This window comes from Embiotoca jacksoni, unplaced genomic scaffold (genome assembly GCF_022577435.1).
Source record: "Embiotoca jacksoni isolate LCO1_2020_lvr unplaced genomic scaffold, fEmbJac1.0.p SCAF_9, whole genome shotgun sequence".
Lineage (NCBI taxonomy): Eukaryota > Metazoa > Chordata > Actinopteri > Embiotocidae > Embiotoca > Embiotoca jacksoni.
In genome coordinates this window covers 2,978,969-3,001,719 of record NW_027185447.1, presented here as the reverse complement: position 1 = coordinate 3,001,719, position 22,751 = coordinate 2,978,969, and the positions used below count along the sequence as shown (strand labels likewise).

Below are 22,751 nucleotides of genomic sequence, written 5' to 3'. Positions count from 1 at the left end.
TTCTGTATGGCCTGGTGGTTAAAACCTGAGGATATGATTTGAGGGTTGATATTCTATGTGTGCTGTTCACTCCTCTTTCCAGCTCTGAGTGGAATTTGAAGCGTGTATTATTTTTTTTTAATCCGTACTTGTAATCTTCAAATCCTTTCAAGTCCTCCTTTGAAACTGGTGGCTTTGACCAGTCAGTGAAGCTATAAAAGCAGTTCTGACCACCACTGCTTGATAGCACTTCATCAGCAAGTGCAAGACTCGGTTTCCAGTATATTTTTTATTTAGTATTTATGACTGCACTCTACTGACCCACTCAAAGCACCTTTTACTTTCCGCGACCATCTCTCTACCACGTCCACCTGCATGGCCCCTGAGGGCCCAGAAACCACATTGAGTGTTGGTGAACTGGTGGGCAGAGAGGTGAAGCCTAGTGCTGGTTAGAGGCTGTGCTGCCTCCACAGTCTCCATAGCTCATCTGTCATGGCGGCCTGGACAGGAAATCAAGGCACAGCAGCCCTGTCCGCGGATGCCATTGGGCCAGCGCCGGCCACGATAAATGGCCTGTCAGCTGCTCTCAACGTTGCCAGTTTATTCAACGATAAATTTGGAAATGTAAGTTGAAGGTGAATAGCTCAAAGAATTGTACTGCCAAGACAAAATTTCCCCTCAAAGTGGGAGCATGAAAAGAAAAGTCAGTCTAAAATAATGCAATTAGACCTGGCCAGTAAGCATCTTAGATGTTAATGCACCTTTGATTCAAAGGCAAGCAACAATATTGTGCTGCCGATTATCATGTCAAAGCAAGTAATACACCCTTTAGTCCACTAGAGGACACTGTGTCAGTTTAACTCACCTAGGTGTAAAAAGTACATTCACATATGACAAGGTTTGAAGAAGGAGGTCATGTGACAAAGTACAAAGAGTGATAAAGTCAGTGTAAGGGCGAGATTGGGGGTAGTTGGATGAAACAAACACAGGACTTTCACCTTTGAGATTGATGTGAGTGCACGAGAAAGCAAGAGTCAATGATTTCTTTTGAGTTTGTTACTCAACGTAACGTATTTAAATTACGTCAAGTACGAGATGTTACTGAGAGTAAAATTACTTATTTTAATCCTAATCACGATCTTTTCCTAAACCAAACCACATGGTCGTTGGTGTCCAAATATAAGGGACCTTACTTTTCATGCCGAGGCAAGGCTAAACGTGACACTGACATACTATCCTCTTGTGGACTGACGGATGTATTACACACTTTGAGGTGATCCCAGGTTGCACTGCTTCTGCTCTGCATTTTCCAAAGATCACTTGTTAGAAAATAGTATCCTTTTTTGGATTTCCCATCTAAGAAGTTCAAAGCGTCATTAGTTTTATATTTTAACAATGAATTAAATGAAAGGGTTGTAGTGACTCGGCCAAAGATAAAAAAAAAAATTAAAAAAAATTCTGTGGTTCCATTTGGTTGAACGGAGATTTTTAGCCTCCTACACGCAGCACTATTACTTGTCAAACCATAAACTTTTCCTTCACCCGTTATATTTCGACTAGTAGTAGTTAACTATTTTTAGGTAAATAATTTTGATTAAAAAAAAAAACAGAAACAACCCTGAGCACTATTACCCAGCACCAAATAGTAGAGAGAGTAAGTAAGTAAGCAACAAGTTGGGGAACAAAGTAGAAAATCTTTTCAACTTTCGTGAGTTCAATGGCGTTCTGACTGAGAATCTGAGGATGGGCTGCCCGCCCACCTACATCTGCAATCTGACTGCAAGCCCAAGGCATGTCCACTGCATCAGAAATGCCCCCAAACATACCTCTCTTTCAGGCCTAGTATTGAATTTATTCATGTAATTATTTTTAGAAGGACTACGAGAACACAGATCAAAAGTGAATTTATCTAATGACACCATTAGTATTCCATGCCAGAAGTTGATGCTTTTTTAATATTAGTCAATTGGAACCAACATTTTTTCGAGCCAGCCCCAACTGGACCTCAGTGGTATTGCACTTTAAGACACTTTCACGTTGGTTTCACTTTTCAGACCCAGAAACTGTCAGTTTTTATATGTAATCTATAAAGGAATAAAATATTAAGCATTGTTGTTCTGCTGCTGTCAAGTGGCTAAAATGTCAATAAATAGCTCTTTCTGTTCTTTCCAGATAATCTATAAATGTTCAACATCCGTTTCAGCAAAACAGATTTTTATTTACAAAGTGTAGAATGAGAAACATAATTAATATAACAAAAGTTGGATAAACCAAACAACTATTCCAAATAGCGGTATAGTACTCTTGGTGTTATATTAGTGCAACAGACGATATCTTTATATCACATGTCACATGTCATAATTAACATGTCACTTCGATTTGTTTGAATGATCCAATCAGTGCAACAATCCATCCTGTCACCCTGCTCTGCAGTACAAGCTGTTGATGGGACTGAGCACACATTTCATGAGATAAGTCTACAGGATGTGTCACTAGATTTTGAAGTGACTCAACGTGGTTGCACAATCCGTACAGAGATCCACTGATGGCACACAGTCCAAAAGTCTCACAAACCAGATAATTTGCACCCTGGTAAATAATTCCGTATATTATCATGGTTACTTTTTCCATTTCTAACAAATTCGCTCCTGTGTGGGAGACAGCAAGTCTACTTGGGGCACCAAAATATGAATTAAAAAAAAAAATCTATGGTTGGTATTCTCTTTTAACTCAGGGAGCAGGGCCTCTCCATCCAAGCATTAAACTAATCAGAGTACCAGAGAATTACTGACTTTTTGAAGTGGAAAGGATGATTTTCATTCTAGTCTTCATCAAGGCGGCATTAGGCATGCAAAGGGAGACCCACTTTGATTATGACCTTGGTTTAAATTGTAAGCAAATCATCGAGGCCTGCTTCTATAGGCGGTGCAGCTTTAAAAGTATGAGCATCTTTATGGAACGAAATGAAAAGAATTTTTACAGCTAAATCAATTTGGCAGCACATAAAGCTCATATTTCATAGCTCCCTGAATATGAATTCTTTCTAGCCGTCAGCTTTGACCTCCCTTGTGGTTGACTGTAGTGCGCTGCTCAGTGTATTTCTGCATTGTTATTTTCTCTGCGGAAATCTCCGGGCTTGATACGGCTCCATCATTGGCAGAGTGGTGTAAATGATTTGAGTTATGTTCCTTCAGTCTTGTGTCCTGTTTTATTTTCTGCCTGATGCAACAATCGTGTTTTCCGAGAGGGTTGTGTTTCAGCGTTAAAGCCGCAGTTCAGGCAATCACGTATTACTGTATTTATGGGGCCTAATAGTCTTGTGATGTTCACCGTTTTCTCTGTGTTTGCATTAGAGGAGGTGGGGGTCGTGAAAGGGCTATCTGAGTGAAATGTGAAGTGAGTCACTGTGGCTGTACAGTCCTCTCTGCGTTGCATTCAGTGGAGCTACTGTTTGCTTTTGCAAGGCATATTGCACAGTCACTCTTTATGCCTCAAGCCTGTATTCATCCACAACCAATTCTCTGAGTATACCCTACATTGTAATATCTCTGCAACTGTGCTGCATCACTGCAACAGAAATCTATCCGAAGCCACCTCCGTCGTGTGTACAGTACCACAGGACAAACCTGAATTACACTGTCAGCTCTGCGAGGGGATGTTTGGAAGGGGAATAATTTCTATTTTAAAGCCGCCTTTGGCAATGTCACACAGTGGTTGTGGACAAACTGTACAAGAAACCTGAATTTCAAGGATCTAGAAGTCCTGCTCTTGCTTTCCAGTGACAAAGGAAACAATCTAAAGCAGTTGAGTCCCACTTTCTCCCACAGGAGCGCCATCCTAGTGCTGCTTTGAGAAGTTTCAATTTGTCATTCCCTGTGGGGGGAGCAGTGCGTACACCTGACATGAGAATTAAATTTGGGCAAATAGAGCACATCTCCGGCATCTCAGTTGTAGGTGGGGGGGCGGTGCTTCTTTTGCTTTCTCTGCAGCCCCACTGGGTGCTTGTGATTGCATAAAAATCATGCTTGATGCAGCTTGAAAAATTCTCTCTTTCGAATGCGTTGCACATTCGAATGTGAACAGCTTTTGTAGAGCAGAAGCTCCAGCCTGCGCTGTGATTAGGATGTAAGAGCTGGAACCACTCCTCAGAACAATAAACAGTGCAGTGAGTGCAGGGCCAACACAGTGCAGATAAATGAGCTTCATCCAGTAATAGCTACACAAAAAAAAGACCCTCTTCATATCCAGAAGTCTCTCCAGCTGCTCCCACACTTCCCTCTACCATCGTTCCTGATCCATTTCTGACTACTTTAGATTAAATGGCATATTTAGGTACCATTACAGCGCCTTTGACATCAGCAGTGAGTTGTTCACTTGCATAAATATTGATTAGACTGCTGTAGAGTATTCAACTAGCATATGAAATCAAGTGGTGGTATTGCCTTTTAAACCCAACACATTTATATAAAGTGCATGTTTCGCTCCATTGCTCCGCTGCCCTACTTGTTTAGCAGCGGAGGATCACGGTGGTGTCAGGAAGCGGCAAGCACGGGGTCAGTCAAACATCTGCCTCTCTCACCTGGTGTCCTATTACAAGCTACCTACTGCACCGCATGCGTCAAGTGGTGTTAAGGTAATGAGATGCACTTGGCTGCGGCTGCCTTGACTAGCATATGCTCAGTCAAATAAGATTGCTGTTTGATGTCATCCTGAGTTGTTAATAGCAGACAGACGTGAGATCAGAACAGACATGAAGGGAAGATTGGGTCGTAGCGCCGCAGTCAAAATCAGGGCTGCAATGGAGGAGGAGTCCGGATGAACTCACAAAGACCACCTACTTTGGGGTTGAGTTAAAGTAGTGAAACACAGTAACATTACAGAGGGGTCACTATTGGGTTAGCTGACCTAATATATGCCGTAAGTGGTGGTGAAATAGTTGCTCAGTTAGCGAATGGGGCACATGAAGAAACATATTCCTATACCTCTGTCCCTTTTATCTATGTTTCAAGTTAAAGTAAGGAAACTCTGATTTCAACTTGATGATTGCCATCTGGTAATGATTGGGTGCATGTTTGTGAAGTTTTTTTTCATTAGCATATCCAACATACACTAATTGCTATAAAAGCCTGGTGGTTCCGCTCAATTTGTGAGCAAGTTTCATTGACAAAAATGTCAGCAAGGAGTTACAACAAGAATTTCACACTGCAGAGCTTGAATTAGTGCTGTCAGATATCAGCAATGTTTATGTAGCAACAAATCACAACATAAGTTATCTCAGGGAACTTTAGACCAGACCACAACAATTTAACAATTTCCACATGACCGACAGCTGCAAGGAAAAACTCCCTTTTAAAAGGAAAAAAAACCTCCTGCAGCAGCAAGTGGAAAACTGTCCTTTAACAGAATACAACTTTAGACAGCTGGAAGGGAAAAAAAAAACTCCCTTTTAACAGCAAGAAACCTAAGATATAAAGAGGCTCAGAGCAGCAGGAAATAGCTCACACAGAGACACGAAGATTAAACATGAGGGAAGAGATCTTCCATATTGAATTCAATAATAATATAATAATAACGTATGAGCCTCATTTTTATATTTGACCCATAATTTGAGTGCAGTCTGCATTAGGAAATTGAAACCCTGTTTTTTCCACTTCTGCTCACACCTTTTTCTCCAAGTTCTACTTCTACAAGTACCCAGATGATGCACTCAGAACTGTATAACAATTGAGTGTAAAAAGCTGGACACTTTCCACACTCAACAGTCGCCATCTTGGCTACGTAGCAGAAAGGGAGGGACCACCGATGGAAAGAATTTTCAAATTGCTGTGTCTATGGAAGCATGTACCACCATACTGCTGTTGGACTGAAGGCATCAGTGGGTTTATTGTGTGCATTGAACGAAGGGCAAAACCACGTTTGATTTCTGGGTAAAAAGCTGCCAGATATGTTGGTCGGTGATGCTTTCAAATGTTACATTATTTCCGGTGAGTGCATAATGACAATCTGAGACAACACTACTGTGTCAAAATTCAAGTACTACCCAAGTAAGTGCACCTAGATGTACGGGTACTATGTGTACTGTATGTGTACGAAGGGTATGTCATTTGGAATGCAGTCAATGCCAACTGTTGTACTGTGATTTTTTTTTTTCAGTGATTGAGTTTTATAAGTTATCAATTTGTTTTTGTTGATGCATCCTTGAACAAGGTGCCGAACCCCACGTTTTCCCACCGTTGGTATGTGAGTGTATTTATCTGTGGCTGAATGAGAAACTTCCGCAAAGTGCTCAAGAAGCTTGAAAAGCACTTTCTAAAAGCAGTCCATTTAAAAAGTTCAATTAACCCTTGATCAAAATAATAATTATCTGCATGGCTAAACACAAGGCTTTCAAAGAGAAAAGCATAAATCTGCTGGAAGTAGTGTGAGATAGCCGGCTGGATCTCAGATCAGTGCTGTACGGAGGGTTTAGCAACTTCTGATTACATTTTAAAATGTGTTAACTGCAGCCTCTACAAATTAATTTTGACTTATTACTACCTCCACCATTAATATTTATAACGTCTTGTGCAATGTTTGAAATCTTCTATAAAAGATCAGTTGAATTCATATCTGATTGAATACATGTTAATATGATTTTCATGCTCTCTAAAGTGGCGCTTTGTTAGCAGCCCCATTTTCATCCTGGAGAAGGGCACTTCTGTCAAGAAGGAAACATACAATGGAATGAAGATAATCACTCAGACTTATTATTGTATGTCAGCGCAGTGATTAGAGCCTGATTAGAAAACTGGTGCGAATCAATGCCAGGATGTTTAAGCCAAGGCTGCACAGAAGGGCTCTGTGCTATAGCGGGGTCTTTATGGGGAATAGTTCCAAATACAATACATATTGTAATGAATAATCAACTGCACCAGCTTTACAAGACGTGGAATTTTTTAATAAATACAGTGCAAAACTGTAGTTTCCAAAAGGGCTCTTTGCAGGAAAACATAGTTAAAACTTCACCTCCATCTTTAGCAGGCTGCAAGTAATTATAATCTATAAAAGACGATTGTTTTAATATGGAAACAATCGTCATCGTTCATTCAGTGCAGCTTGTCATATAATTTTATGGAAAATTCCCTGAGGAGAAGCACAGCCTTTCTCACAAGTTGTAGTTGTACAGGGGCAGTGCAAAAGCTGCGTCTGATTGCCTGTTAAATCTGATAAAGGTATTTTATCAGTTAAGGCTAACTACTGATGTGTCTGCACAGTCTTAATTAAAGACACAAACAAGGAAAAAAGATAAGCTGGAATGGACTGAATGTTTTATTGGTGAGTTCAGCTGTTTATAAGACAGAGTATATTGCTCGAACAGATTGCGCCGTTAACAGGATGATGATATTTGGTGGTTTTCTGTAGTCACAGTTTGGTGCCGGGGTCAGCCAGTATAATTTATCTAGAGTTTAATAACTTTATCGTGCCCACCAGCTCTCAGTCCTGCAATGACGCACTGTGAATCAGGGGAACATTGTGAAAGCGAGTGTAGACTCCTGGCAGCCTGTTTCAGATATTAAGATATTTGTGTCTCTGTATTTTGGTGATCTGCAGTGTGTTTGATCAAAGCGCTGATATGTAGAGCACAGAGTCTTTGCTCTGAGCTGCGTGTGTTTGGACCCATGTGTGTGTGTCTGTGCTGCCACGTTGCACTCGTATACTGTTTTGATTCGCTTGATAAGGTCATCAGACTGCCAGTAAGTGCTGGGAGTCGGTCTCTGCGCTCCGTAACGGCATGTTGTTATCATCTATACGTTGTTTCTGACAATATACGGAGCCAAGTCGGCAACCGTTGCCATCCTTCACCCAGCACCTGCCTCGCCGCCGCAGCCATATGTGCGTTTCATCATGTGATATAGAGACGAAGCCGAGCGTCTTCACACTGCTGAGTGACAAAAACGGCCTGTCACATGAATTAACTCCTGTACGTGTGATGGAGCGCTGGACGTGGCTACGGGCACTTTTACAAAGCAGCTCCATACCCACATAGCCCACAGCTCCCCACTTCAACTCTGCCTCACTGTTCTCCCCCTTCAGGCTTATTGTATGAAGCCCATTCATCTGTTCAGTGTTGAAACATGGCAGAGAGCATGATATCTGAGCACCCACCAAGTATACGGGGACTTGCCTCGGAAATAAAAACAGGGTGGATGTGGGTGGAGGGTGGATGGGGGTGTGGTGGGCAGCACAGCTGATGCTATGAAATGAAATGTGCATCACAGTGCTTTGTAGAGGTGATTGTGTTTTATGACTCCCAAGACTGCTTGAGGTGATAATTTTGTGTAAAAATACACCAGCCCCATCAGCCCTAAATCACAGCGTGTGGGTGGTGCTGAGAGCAGCAGCCCGTCCGCTAATCCATTAATTGAAATGCAGATTTGTCCAAGGAGCCTGGCAAACGCTTGGTGTCAAGTGTGGCTGCTGAAAGAGAAAAGGTACTTTGTGAAAAATGTAAAGCGAAACCAGTCAGGTCATTTGATTTGATGATTCAGGTACACAAATGTGAGGGTGGAGAAAGAAGGATCCCATAGCAAAGTTCAAGAAGGGCGGCCCACTGGTGCAGTGGTTCTCACAGCAAGAAGGTTCTGTGTTCGAATCTCAGCCGATGCCTCTCTGTGAGGAGTTTGTATGTTCTTCCTGTGCCTGTGTGGTTTTCTCACAGAAAACCACACAGGCACACCGGCTTCCTCATATTACACATATTAGGTTGATTGGTGATTCTAATTGGCCATAAATTGGACCTGCAACCTCTGAAGGTGAACCCCACCTTCGCCCAAAGTCAGCTGGGATAGGCTCCACCCCCCAACCCTCCCTCCCCCCAGGACCGTATACAGGATAAAGTGGGTATAGACAATAATTGGATGGAAGTTCAGGGAAACTTGACCTGATGATTACACTGAAGTAAATATCTCTTAAGTACATATAAGATCCATCTTTTGGAGGCCATGAATATCAGCATTTAACTTAGAATGTTCGCCATTTGAAGACGATCAATCTTTATTCATTACCGGTATAAATAAATAGTTTGACCTCTGCACTCCATCCATCTGTGCGTAATAAAAACACACGCACACACACACACACACACACACACACACACACACACACACACACACACACACACACACACACACACACACACACACACACCTGGAGCATTGGGCAGCTACAGCTGTTGCACTTCAGGGGTCAGGTGACTTTCTTCAGAGCACGTGGATACTAAGTCCGTTCCAGATATCTCGCTATGAAACTTTGTAGATCCTGAAACTTGGGTGTCTCAGTAGCGGCTCAGGTAATGTTATGAGCCATTTGTGTTGATCAACAACCCTTTCAACCTTTGCCATTATTACGCTCATTTCATGCTATACAGCAGTTAGTGTCTCACTTAATGAACCTTTGAGGGTGTAGGGAAGTGAGTGGAGGCAGCAGTATAAAGGAGCGATGGTTGCTGAATGCCAGAGATTGACCTTACAGGAACTGCAGCACAGACTTTTCTCTAATCTCCCTTCCCTGAGCTGATTTTATTTCACAGTCAGCCTGAATGGCTTTCACTGGCAGCTCTCCATTTAATATAGAAAAGAAGGAAGAAACTGTTACTTTTTCCAGATCATTACAAAAGGTGAAGGAAGTCTCCGCTATTTTTTCTGGGTTTTACTCCTCAACCTGGAGCAGATAAGTTCTGACAGTCTGCAAACTTGACCTGTACTTATATTACATTTATTAAGAAAAGTGATGAGTTCAGCCTAAGTCACATTTGTTGTACTCCCACATATTAATACCATAGAACTGCAGGTTATTGATTACTTTTTTAGTTCTCATTTGAGGCTCCAAGGAATTCCCTTTAATGCGAAATGACAAAAGCGCTGCAGTAAAAATCTGTCATTTTAATACACAGAGATATTTGTTCTTCAAAATGTGTTTTTGTAAGCAGCAGCTGCCCTCAAGCACTTTATTGTTATTAAAGCTTGTTTATCTATAAGACACAATATTATTAACAGTTAATAACTCCCTCAAACTAAATAAAAGATAATGAAATATGTTCCCTCGGGTTTCCAAATTATTTACCCAAATACAACTGCTGCAACAAAAGGCTATGCAGAAGGTTCATTGAATAAATCCAAACATAGAAAACATCGTTGTTATAGCTTTTCCCGTTGGAACAAAGCTCCTTTCTTTACCTCGAGAAGAGTTTCTGATGTAAGAAATTCATCTTGTTCTGTTACAAATTTGGAAAAAGTTAAAAGTTTTATGAGTTTTAAGGAAAAAGTTTAAAGGACAAATGTTTTATCAACTCTTTTAATTCCCCTGACATGAAAAAGTCAAGATGAAGAACATTTACATTAAAAAACATAAAGAAGCACCCCTGTTCCTTGTGCCCCTCCCAGCTAGTTCACTTGTAGTGAAACATCCTCGCCAAATGTATGTTTCTCCAATTTGTGTAATTAATTTAGAGGTCCCATTCTGACTAACGTGAAACTTTAAATAAGAATCCTGCTTAAAGACACAGCTATGGCCAGGGGGTTGTCCATCAATTTGTAATGCCTGGAGGACTCTGAAGTCATTGTCTCTGCTTGGATAGAAGTATAAGAATAGCACATCCATACCGCAGAGATTTCTGAGCAAGGTAATCATCACTTTAAGACATTCTGTCCATTTGCTGTGTCAGTAGAGCTCAGCTTGGCTTGAAAATTGGCCCGTCTGTTGCAGGAGCTCAGGGCTTCAAGCCTCTTCTCTTTCAACCAAGTCACATATTATTTCTGCCAGTTGGTCCACTTTTCATGAACTGATTTCAATAGTCAAGTAAAAAAATAAAAATAAAAATGAAACTACCAATACTTTAAAGTATAATTTTGTGCTTCCCGGGACAAAATGTAAAGTTGAGATTATACTGGTCTCTAACAATATGTTAATATGCATTAACCAGAAATAAGTGAGGCTTGGTGTGGCTTTGATTTCCCTTTATGCGTGTTGTGGCCACACTTGTCTCTCTGTGAGATTCTGTTTTATAACAACGTCAAGCTTTTTCTACTTTGACTTCTAACTGATGTAAGTCTTTATTCACAAACCTTATAGCCAATTATATGACAATTATTACATAATCGACTGATTGCAATTATTTGAGCTGACTGCAATTATTTTGCTTAATCTTTAGACTTGTTTCCATTTACCTGTATAAAAACAAATGATATTAACAGAAATGTTATCATAGTTCCATCATTAATTCTACATACTTTCCCACCATTTTAGGTTTGACTGGCACTCTTTAAATAACGTCATCTCATTTATATAATCTGATGTTCAATGTCAATAAATGGTCTCTTCCTCATTAGGTATATTATTAAACTATGATTAGGCTTTATACCATATTAGTGGCATAAAATAAACCGAAAAATTAAATCACGATTATTTGGATGACAATTAATCATCGAAACTTCATGATCGTGACGCCCTAGTCCTCGTCAGGTACACATAAACAACAAATGATCACTGCCGTCAGTGACATGGCGAGGACAGTCTTGAATTTTCGTTGATTAATGGGCTGAAAATTGCTGACAACATTCATTCTCCCAGTCAGAAAAACTCTTTAGATTTTATCCCTGAAGCAAAACAGTGTGTTGTTCCTGCTTAATGGCACTTTCATATCTTGTAGCTTCTGACTTGTGGGCTTGTTAACTTGCAGTTATGACTTTGCAAATATAAAATGTCCTTTTAACAGATTCTTGGAGGGATCTTTGTTTTCCACATGATCACTATAAGACACTTTTATCACGGAGTGCTCAGCCATACTGTATTAAAACCAAAGAGGCAGTGGAGCCTGCTGCTTTTAAAACACTGAAATCAGTATCTCATTTTTCTATTTGAGATTATAAATGAGATTGTTAAACTGTTTGGTGCCGTGCAAAAAAGAAAGGCTGCATAAACAACAGGCTGCCTGTTGTTTTTACTTTCAAACACCAGTTGCTACTCTGTAATATGTTCATTACAGTCTCATTATGCTAATGTGATGTACTTTGCTCCTCGCTGCTGTGTGTTTGGCAGGCCAGTTGGCGGTGGGGACCTGCGAGATAGTGACGATCAACAGAGACAGCAGTGTTCCCAGACGGACCATCGCCAGGCAGACGGCCCGCTGCGCCTGCCGGAGAGGCCAGATCGCCGGCACCACCAGGGCGAGGCCAGCCTGTGTGGATGGTGAGTTCAATGACCTCTCTAGGAAATTTTACACATCTTAGTTTGACTGAGACAGGTGGTTAAAAAGTGAGCTGTCCCATAGAAAAGTGAATGTTTTTCCTTTTTTTTTTTTTTTTTTTTTTTTTTTACAACTGCTGCAGTCGCTTTACACAAGGCACTAAAATAGAAAGTGTGTCAGGAAACGAGCAACATGTTTATGAATAAATGTTGAATTAATGAAAAAGGGCTCCTTAGCTGGTCCTCAAGAACATCAGGAACTTTAATTCTATTGAATATTTAATTCACTGCAATTGCCATTCCCCTAATAGGAACCTCTGTGTCCCCAATAGTAGCCGTATAAGTCAATAATTTATGAGCACTTTAACAATCACCACAAGTGGTCGGTTTAGCTTTGCCAGAGCACCAGGAGAGACTCCAGGATGTGCCTGGCTCCCCACATTTTCAATCTTTATACTTAGACTTCTGGTTTTATATTTAATGGTCCTCTCTGAAATTGAATATTGTTGTTTTTACACTTGTTGTGTAAATTAATAAGTCAAGATTTTATTATATGGGCAGAGGCAGGTTAGCAGTTTCCTCCTGTTTCCAGTCTTTATATAGGCTAATGTGCTGCTAGCGGAAAATGTGTTTCCCAAAATGTCGAGCTTTGTTACTCAGAAAGGTAAACTGGTACAAAATGAGAACTTTGGTCTCGTTTTTAATTTACATTTTTTTTTCTTTTTTTTTTTCAGTGGAGCAGTTATTTACTTGTTTTTTTTTTTTTAATACATAGGACAAAAAACACCACTCTTTGGACAAACCAGCTGTTTATTACTGGTAACAGAAAAATGTTAAAATAAAGACAGAACACACAACATATAGTAAACATTTACTAAATAGAACATTATCAAAGCATTTTAACAGCTTTTTTTTTTTCAAACCAGCCTATCAAGCCGACAGGATAGACTGCTAACAAATTGTGGTGTTTATCACTCAAGTCTGCATGGGCTCTCCTGTTTTATTGAAACAGTCCCAGTGTAAAACTAATATAATATATTGTAAATAAGAGTTCTAAAATAAAATAGTGAATAGCAGCTTAAATACTGCAATGTCCAATAATACATGAAATAAACAGCAATAACTGTAACAGCATGTGGAATCATTAACTCTGCAACTACAGCCTCCACAGACCTATTTCATGCCAGACATTTTGACATAACAGGAACATCATGAAAAATCATAACAGGAAAAGCACAGGTGTATAACTATTAACAGTAATGATGTCTCCGTTCCATTATGGGTCCCATTCCAGTGAAGCACCGGTTCACAGTACCAGGAAACTACATTTGGCACACCTGAATGAAGTGCAGTTGTTAATTTTGTGATCAATTAGACCTGTGCTTTGCCTAAAACTAAACTGTAACTGTGTGAGAAGATACTTTAACAGCAGAAGGGGACAATACAGCACACTTTATTCATTTACAAACAAAATTGCATATCTGGCATGCAATCTTCCGACGCTGGAACACAAAATTTTCTGTGCCTCGAGTTCACGAGTTGTGGCATTTCTGCTGACATTTACTAATATGTCAGAAGCCATAGAACTTCATTTTTAATTGGATGTTAAGCTAATAAATTGTAATTTTAGTCATGTAGAGTTTGTCCTCATAACTTGGATAATAGCCTACGTCTAAGGAAAATGTTGATCTTCCCAACCGCCTCATCTTTTCCCTCTGTGCCTTTGCATTTCCTGTATTACTTTACCCGCTTGTTAACTTGCTAGATTGTTAGTCTCTATGGTTTCTAAACATCGTCCATGTTGCCATTGTTTAGCAACGGTGTTCCTACCACTTAACCAGTTGAACGCCAAGCATACGGTGCACACTACTTCCCATGCTGTAACCACGAGCTCATGAGTTGCGTTTGAACGCATCGATATTCACCGATCATGTCACATGATCTTCCTCAGCAATGAAGTCTTAGTTGTAATGGAATCGGTGAAGTTCAAGCTTCAAACTGTCTTTAAAGGTGCGATCCAAAGTTTAGTCTTAAAATTGGAAACAGCAATTTATCAAACAGTCTCCATCGTATTACATATATAATATCATATGGTAGTTCTGAAGTTCTCCAAAAACACGAGTTTTCTGGATTTTATTCCGTCAGTATTCAGTTAGTTATCTTAAAAAATACTTGTATTTATAGCGGTATCACCCAACACTCGACACTAGATGAAAAGTCCAGTTAAACAAAAAGTATGGGCTTCCTTCTTGCTTCATTAAAAGTAAGAGCCAATGTAATTTGGTTGTTTAACCAACAATCGATAGTCACTTTGCATGTCTTCCTTTTTGATGCCTTTTAGACTTGTTTGACTCCAAACGGTGGGATTGGTTGTCTACATTAGGCCTTCCCCAGTTTGCCGCTGTGACATAATCAAATTACAGCTTTTCACGCTTCCTTCGTTGTCTTCGGGGTGTAACAGGTTGAATTATTGAATGTATTCCAGCTGAATGAAGGTCACTTGTAATGGACAGTGTGCAGTGTTCATCCACTTTGAAGATAGGATTTTACACCCTAGAGCCCTCTTTATGTTATAGGACGCTATCTAGAGAAGGGTGATAAGAAAGATGAGCGGATTGAAGGGAAGGAGGAGGGGTGGGAGGTTTGGATGTCACTACATCATGATCACATGCATCAGATGCAACATTAGTTCCATCGTGCAATGACTCATGTTGGCCTTAATCTAATAGCCCCACCAGTCCCGCAGCCTGTGTCACCTCCCCACACCTCCCCTCCCCACACTGCTTTTAACCACCGCTCCCTCTCTGCAGACGTCTCTCCATAACACTCAAGAGATGCGAATTAATTTGCAGAGAACTATGATTACAGCTGCAGGAAATTGATTATAACTGGCTTCCTGCCGCACCACACCCTACACTCCATTAATAGCCAGTGCATTAAAGATGGAACTTGTTGCTTGCAGGGTCATATTAAGATTTTCTGCTGACACTTGAATTAGTGTCCATCATCACCAGGATTTAAAGCATGTTGCATGAGAACACATTGGATTTAGTACTGCCACTGCTCAGATATCCTCTCTTAACCTTTAGCTCAGAGCGTATTCAGTTACTTTCTCTTCTAATGTGAATTCCCATAAATGCCCCTCTTAAGCACAGAAGCAATCCACTGACTTATAAAGATGTTTGTTCATTTGTGTCGGTTGCTGAGGCTTGCGAATACTTCAGTTGTTTTTATTAACACAGCAGGGACTCACCTGTCATCTGGATGGAGCTAATATAACCCTTCACAGCAGCAGCAGGAGGGTGCCACTGCCTTTTTGTGATCTTGTAATAGAATAGTGACCTTTAATGAAAGAGGAACCATCACGGACTGACTGTAGGGACTGAACAGGAATAACAGTTGCTTGGTAAGATGTCTCCAAGACTCAGCAACAGGATGTGAATTAATAAGACAGACATATAGGGAGCTGAACACTGAGGCAATATGATGATGCTGATCAGTTACGGCAAGCTACCAGCCATCACTCCCCACTAGTGGGACTGTTGCCTGCCAGCACAAATGTTGAAAATCACCCAAGACGGCTCACAGATCAGCACCATGGACAGCGGTCAAGACAGATTTACTGAGTGGATTCATTTTCTTGGAAAGACTTTAGATGTGTCCCAATTCCACACGACACACTCCTGCATAATTCCTACTAGTTTTAGGTATGTGGTGTGTTCACACTAGAAAGGTGACACAGTTAGGTATTCTCAAAGGTGTTAATATGCATCCGAAAAGCTCTTGAGTTTTCAACCGTGCTAACATTAGCCACTGAACTGAGGAAGGTCATGCTTTATTTCTTATTAGTGTCTTGAAGGAGGAACAATTATATTTGTATATATATCATCAGATTTTGGAAGCTGTCAATCATCAATATAAGACTGACTGGACTTTTAATGAAAGTGAGAGATAGGATTTGTCTTAATGCAACCTTCAAACATTTCCACTGTCAGTAATAGTAACTGACATCAGGACTGAAACATCCCCTCCTATCCTGCAGGTCTGACTCATGTGGTGCACACATACCGCTATTCTTGCATTACAAACTTACCTTAGGTTGTCTATGTTTTATGGATTTTCTATTATTTTGAATATCACTTCAGTCGCAGAGCAGAGGTTAGGGATCATCAGCTTGGGTTTCTGCGAACAGAACGGCGGCAGAGAGACTTTTCACATGGTACACTGATCAAGTGCGCTGTTTGATGTTTGACAGTGTGAGCAGCTGATCTTTCAGAGTGTGTTCGGACAACATGATACAGTGAGCTCCGATTGGAGGAGCTCATCTGAACGGTTCTAATCACCATTATAAGCTGATGGATTTGAGTGTTTTTGCCGTTTCCTGTAAACGAATAGAAACTTAAAATCTAAGGCACGTCTGATGTAGCCTTTGGGACATTTTCAAAGTGACAAAAATCTGCAGCTGGTGGCTTAGAGGAGACTATTGGACAAATATTGTTTTAGCACCTTGCTTCCTGATGGTATTTTCCCTTCCATAATTATATACCAACAAGCCTACCTATGCCCCAAAGTGAAAACAAGTTTTGTTATATGTGAGTTACTTCATGGGGTGATTGGCGCCGATGGCAGCTGCATCGTTCGTGCAGTATGACATGTTTACCCTGTTATTCCTTATTGGTTTTAATTCATTCAACACTTTCTGACAGCGCCGCGAGCGCAGTGTGTTTTCCTGCAAGTTTTCATCTTTTGTTAGTCTTTTCCAGGACATATTTCAGGCTTTTTTGGCCTCTTTTTGTGCTGCTGCATGTCACCGTTGTGCAGGTTTAGTGTGCACACTGTACACAGGAGGATTATGTGCTTTTCCTTGCTCGTCTCCCTGCTCTCCCTCTAATCTGCTCCCCGAGTCTCTCCCGCTCCCTTTCTCTGCTTGGCCTGTTGTTGCCATGCCACCACATCACACTGTAATTGTATGAAGCTTGATGGCTACCCCGATAAGAGTGTGCAGGCTGCAGGGAGAATATTTATATGCTGGATGGAAGCATCGGCTTTCACAATCAGTGAAATGATTATTGACAATAAATGAGCAAAAAAAGTTGAGGAGGAGAGAGAGAGATTCAACAAAAGGAAAGGTTTCATGAGAGTCATGTTTCAGACACAACTAAGAAGAATAGTTGTAGTCTTTGTTTACTTGTACTGCGGAGAAAACCAGTCCTTCATTTGAAACAAGTCTCTGTCAGAGCCACAAGTAATAAAAAAAACGGTTAAGTAGATTGCATCATATTTCCTTTGTTTCTGATCCAACTTTAATTTGCTGCTGTACTTGTAATACAAACTCAACACTCCCACCATTTTACGCTGGTCTTGATAAATTCAGTATAATATACATTTATATTTCACAGCACTAATTCTGTGAGAACGACAACGCAGTCATGACTTGCTAATTTGTTGCTCTGAGCGTCTCTTTTCTAGCAGAAATACTGTTTTCATTCCCTGATGATTTCAAATTAGTTCTCCTTCCAATTTTTTGCAATTGTTAATCCACCGTCAATAAAATACAATACTGCATGCATTTATGTTTCACATTAAAATTCTTTCAGCAGTTCAAAGAGTAAAAACACTTCCTTTAATTTGAAAGATTTTGATTTCAAACATATAAAGAAACCGTTGATGGTAGCTTAACCGTGATTTCAGCTAGACCCAGACCAATACTGGATTTTAGGACAGATGCAGATAGTGATAATAGTGAGAAAAACATTCTGAAATCCAAATCGTGGGCAATATATTTTATATATGTGTATATAGTTTATGTATTTTTGCAAGGTTCCATCAAATGTGTTTGTCAAAGACTTTTGACGCTTGTGACAAAGACGGAGGAAGGATATTTTATAGTTTATTGTTCACACTAACATCAGTGCACTGTGACAGTAAACCTCACTGGAAAATAACAAATTATAAATTACTATTATTACAAAAAAGAGCTCTAATTTACTACAAACATCTTTTTCTGCATAATGTTGTAAAGGAAAGTTTTCATATCGGCGCATATTGGCCAGCATATACCACAGTAAAATGGTCTAGCTGATATATCAGCTGGGCTTTAATTTAAAAAAATGGAGACGAATACCTACAGAAAATAATTAGTGATCAAAACCAAACACACAAGCCCAAAAAACAGAAAAATATCAGTTCGCTCACCAAAACAAAATTTGACGATGCAGTTCGGATACATTTGTAGCTTGGCTGATGGCTGTGTTTAATGCTGGATTTCTCTGCTGTCATAATTAGAAGTGAAAGACAATCAGGCCCCTGGTAGCAAGCTGGACAACAGAGGGCTGCAAATCTGGCCGCTGAATTGATCCATGATTGAAGCTTAATTTACATCAGCCAGAAAGACTATAAAAACCTGTTAGTGTTTTTGGTGCCCAGCTAAGCAAGTTAGCTAATCTTGTCTGGCGCTTACTGTCGCAAAAGAAGCATCAGTATTAGCTCGGTTATTAAATTAGCAAAAGAGATGCATAATTCATTGTTGTGGTGATTGATTCCTTTTCAATCTAATGAATCTTTCGGTGTCTTTCTGGTGAGAAACCGTCTCTTTTTTGCTGTACCTCATGTAGATACATTTTGAATGAGCTGCCTGTGGCTTTAGTACAAATTTGATGGTATTTTTATTCTTCTGCAGTGGCGGCATTGCATCATACTAACAGTGGGTCTGGTTCAGAAGACACTGCTGTGCCCTCTGCCCTGCTCACAGTGTTGTCTGGCAGTGCTCTGTAGTACAGGGCAGGGCTTGGCACTATACACGGGGGGGGGGGGGAGACAGATGGTCATATGTGTGATGCAGATGGAGGTCCGGAGCCACAGCCCAACAGGGATCCTGGCAGCTGACAAGCCTGGCCTGACGTCCGCGGTCCCCGGGCGGGACTCCGACAGTGACGGCAACAGGACAGGCCACCCAGGTGTCAGCCCGTCAGACACAGACTCTCTCTCCATCTCTCTCTCATCCAACCACCACAGCCAGCTGTTTGACTGCTGCTTCACACTGCCACCATAACAAACAGGGAAACATTACGCAACAGGCCTGAAATCGTATTCAAACACAGCACAAAGCAGATACATACCGTAATAGAAACATAATGCCAAGATAGCCCCAATATCTCCCAGCCATGAGCTCCATGTGAGTGAGCCAGCAAGTCAGGTTTATTAAGAGCAGCATGTTAAACACACTTAAGGGTGAAATATAGCAGCAGACAGATATTTTCAGATAGCTTCAGCTCAAAAGCTGAAAGTCTGCTCTGGATACCGTTGATGTGTGTGGGCGGGTGTAGCCTACCGTATAAGCTTTTTAATGTTTCTACAATTGCGTGTGCCAGCACATTGGAGAGATAGGTTTGATGGATGGAGACGGGCTGAAGCCAAACTGCAACAGTGCTGTTTTGGTGCTGCTTTGTGTTATTCATGATGCTGTTTGTTTATAAGGTTATCACAGCAAACGCTTTTCATCCCAACCAACGCTATGTGACCGCGCCACGGCTCTCGGCATGGGGAGATTCATCAAGTCATCACAGATCAACTCACACTGTCAACGATGGCATTGAAAAAGTAACAAGGGCAAGCTATTGACTGCCAGGATTCAGTGGAGGGAGCTGAAAAATGCATTTATTTTAGCTAACCTCCGCGACTCTGGGCTGGCCACGCTGATGCACTCCACGGTTAGTCAGCACTCCCGCCGCTTTGCCAGCTCAGCTTTTATTCCGTGCCCTGGAAATTGAGTTTTGCTAGGCCTGTAATGTACTCAAAACTACATCTGCAACTGACTGATAAATCTACGCTTTGTTGCGCCTGACGGATGGCTGTGAAAATATAAATTCACCACGGCATGTTGCTGTGTCAGGAAGGAAGGTCACTTCAGATTTCCCTCTTCTCCACTCAGTGATGCCAAAATAGCCATTTTGTCTCCAAATCTTGTTGTGAGGCTTTAATATTTGCTTAAGCTTGGTCTCTTCAATGAGGTGACAGGTTTCTGGATTCTTTTATTCCTCTGCTGTGTCTCTGTGGGAGCAGACTAAAAAAAACGCAGTTGTTCTTCTGGCGATGTGTCAACAGTATCTATTATTTGCTGAGGGAGAATGGCTTTACAGTATATTTACAGAGCAGTAATTGTGTGTGTGTGTGTGGTTACATAGATGAGGGTGCTGTTCGACGGTTCGGCCAGCTTGATAAATACCACAAGATGACAGATCTTTATTGCGGAGTAGCAGTCCGGGTCTGACACTCCAAAGACCTATTTCAGACTGTTAACAAGGCCTGGACATGAAATACCTCACAGCAAAATGTCACAAGGCCTCCCTTTCCACACCTCTTTACTCTTTTCCCTCTCCTGCTCCCTCTCCGTTCCGCCCTCAGCTCTCCCGTGGACATTCAACAAATTGTAGTTTCTCTCTTTCAATTTGCCGACCATGTTACCTCGCTCCACAATGTGCTGCCCCGGGGGAGAGTGGGTCGGCAGGAGCAGCGGCCCCGGCCAGGTCCGCAGAGAGCTGATAACCTTTCAGTGTTGCTTTAGCACGCTGTGTAAAGAACAATCAGTGCTTATCAGCCTCGACTACAGGCAAATGCTAATTCAATGTCATGCAGTCAGACTGCAAGTGGGAGAATGAGAGCATCACTAGCTTACATTCTGACAGTCTGACATGTCCTGCCGACAAATAACTTTTAAGAAGACTGCAGAAAGGCTTTTTTATTGCCTTTCTGTTCTGTAATCCTTATCCTCTAATCTAAGTATTGAAACTTCACTGAATTTTAGTTTCAGGTTTACAGAGCCAGCTGTCAGATATAGAAGATATATTACTGTATAAAAACAAATGTAATTAATCCAACAGCATAACGATACTGATATGAAAGAATGAATTTAGTTTTAGACACCTCGATACCAAAACACATCACACCAGCTGTTAACCTGCATAAGTGTCCCTGATGAAATGACCAGGTTTGTAATGGTTTTACACTTCAGAGTGTTTACATGTGCTGGGAACACTACCGTTTATGTAAAGAGAATTATATAATGTCCTTTTTGGCTCAAAGTGCTTGAAATCTGTTGAATGTGCTGTGGTGGAATTTTCTAGATTCCATGTCTCCCCTCACTCATGTCATTGCTCCTTGAACTTACATATAACCATATCTTTTGTAACGATGCACGCAGAAAAATATTAAGAAAAACCTCATATTCTACTTCTTGCTCAACACATTTGATGTCACTGCAAAAAGCAACTGCTGAAAACACCTCTGAGTGTCCAAGGATAGGACAAGATAAGGAGGGCTGAATTGCTTTCTTGATCAATATAATGTGTAACTCACCATCTATCTCATGTCATGTCTTGTCAGTATTTATAAAAATTGATGTCTCCTGTCATTCGTCGCTCATTCTCTCAATTCAACTTGTGACTGTGATTCCATCTGCATTTGCTGAATTAAAACTCACAGAAAGACACGACTTGACTTGCTGTCCTTCATTTAATCCAGGAGTTAGCCACTACAGTGCACAAATTCTCAACAAGGTATTCTGGTTTAGAAGACTCGAAAGCAAGACACACAAAAAAACTATTTGGATGCTACCACTGGAGAACAAAACCCAGGAGAGTGACCTCTGAGACATAGAGTTCACACTTCACACCAACCTCTTAACGTGCTCCTGTGGAGACCTTTGTAAATACCAGATACTCATCGAGTCCACCACAATATTGAAGGCTGTTTTCTGCTCATTTCCCTTCCGGATGCAGACTAAGTGGTACGGATTTTTTTGGGTCCAGTTCCTTGAAAATCGTAGTTAACAGTTCAGAAGCTGCCGAGGTGCGTGGGAGAAAGGAACTCTTCTTACCTTGACAGCATTGAGACCAGAGTAATCTATGTGGGGGTGCAGGGTCTTGCTCTTTTCCTCCACAGTAAAGAGTCCTGTCCCTGCCAGCGAGGAAGACGGTTGAACAATCCCTGCCACCAATGACTCACTGGCTCGGCCGAATCTTGCTCGCTTTCCTTCAGGTCCCGGGTACTCAGGTCGGGGAACTCAGAGGAAGAGGGACAACTTGGGACAGGGTTCATCTCTGAGACACACAGTATAATGTTCTCTCCAGCCCCAAATCACCCCCACTGCTCTGGTCAATGTGCTCAACCAGCTGTCAATAGCCAAAAATTACAGAGAGCTGTGGAGTGTCTCATGATGATTGCCTGACAGGCTGAGCTGTATAACAGGAGTGTATTCAACGGGAGTCTTTTTGGGGTGTTGTTGAACTTCTTGACCAATTCAGTATTCATAAAGTTGGGTCTGCCACTGAGTCAATAAAGTCAGATGGTGCATGAATCTGTGCCCTTACCGACAGTTGGGTGTGCATCAGAGGTCGGTCGGGTGTTTCAGCCCTGAGCCATTAGTATCCTCCAGATTAGTGATGGGTCTGCCCTTTTACTGGGCGGGAAACAACAGTGGTTGAACTGGCTGCAGTACATGCAGCAGTTCTCTAGGCGGCATTGGCACGCTCCTCCATGGAGAGATTGGTCCT

The 22,751-nt window shown here is 41.2% G+C and overlaps 1 protein-coding gene across 5 annotated transcripts in view; it reads left to right on the top strand.

Moving 5' to 3' along the window:
- Positions 1–22,751, top strand: part of tafa5l (TAFA chemokine like family member 5, like) — a 45,693-nt gene that overhangs the window by 2,345 nt on the left and 20,597 nt on the right. For all 5 annotated transcript variants that reach the window (XR_011177815.1, XR_011177816.1, XR_011177817.1 and 2 more), the window contains exon 2: positions 12,055–12,204. Coding sequence is in view for 2 of the 5 variants with exons in the window: in XM_069140160.1 (XP_068996261.1) it covers positions 12,055–12,204 (150 nt within the window). In the remaining 3 variants the exon portion in view is untranslated. The remainder of the gene's footprint in view (positions 1–12,054; positions 12,205–22,751) is intronic.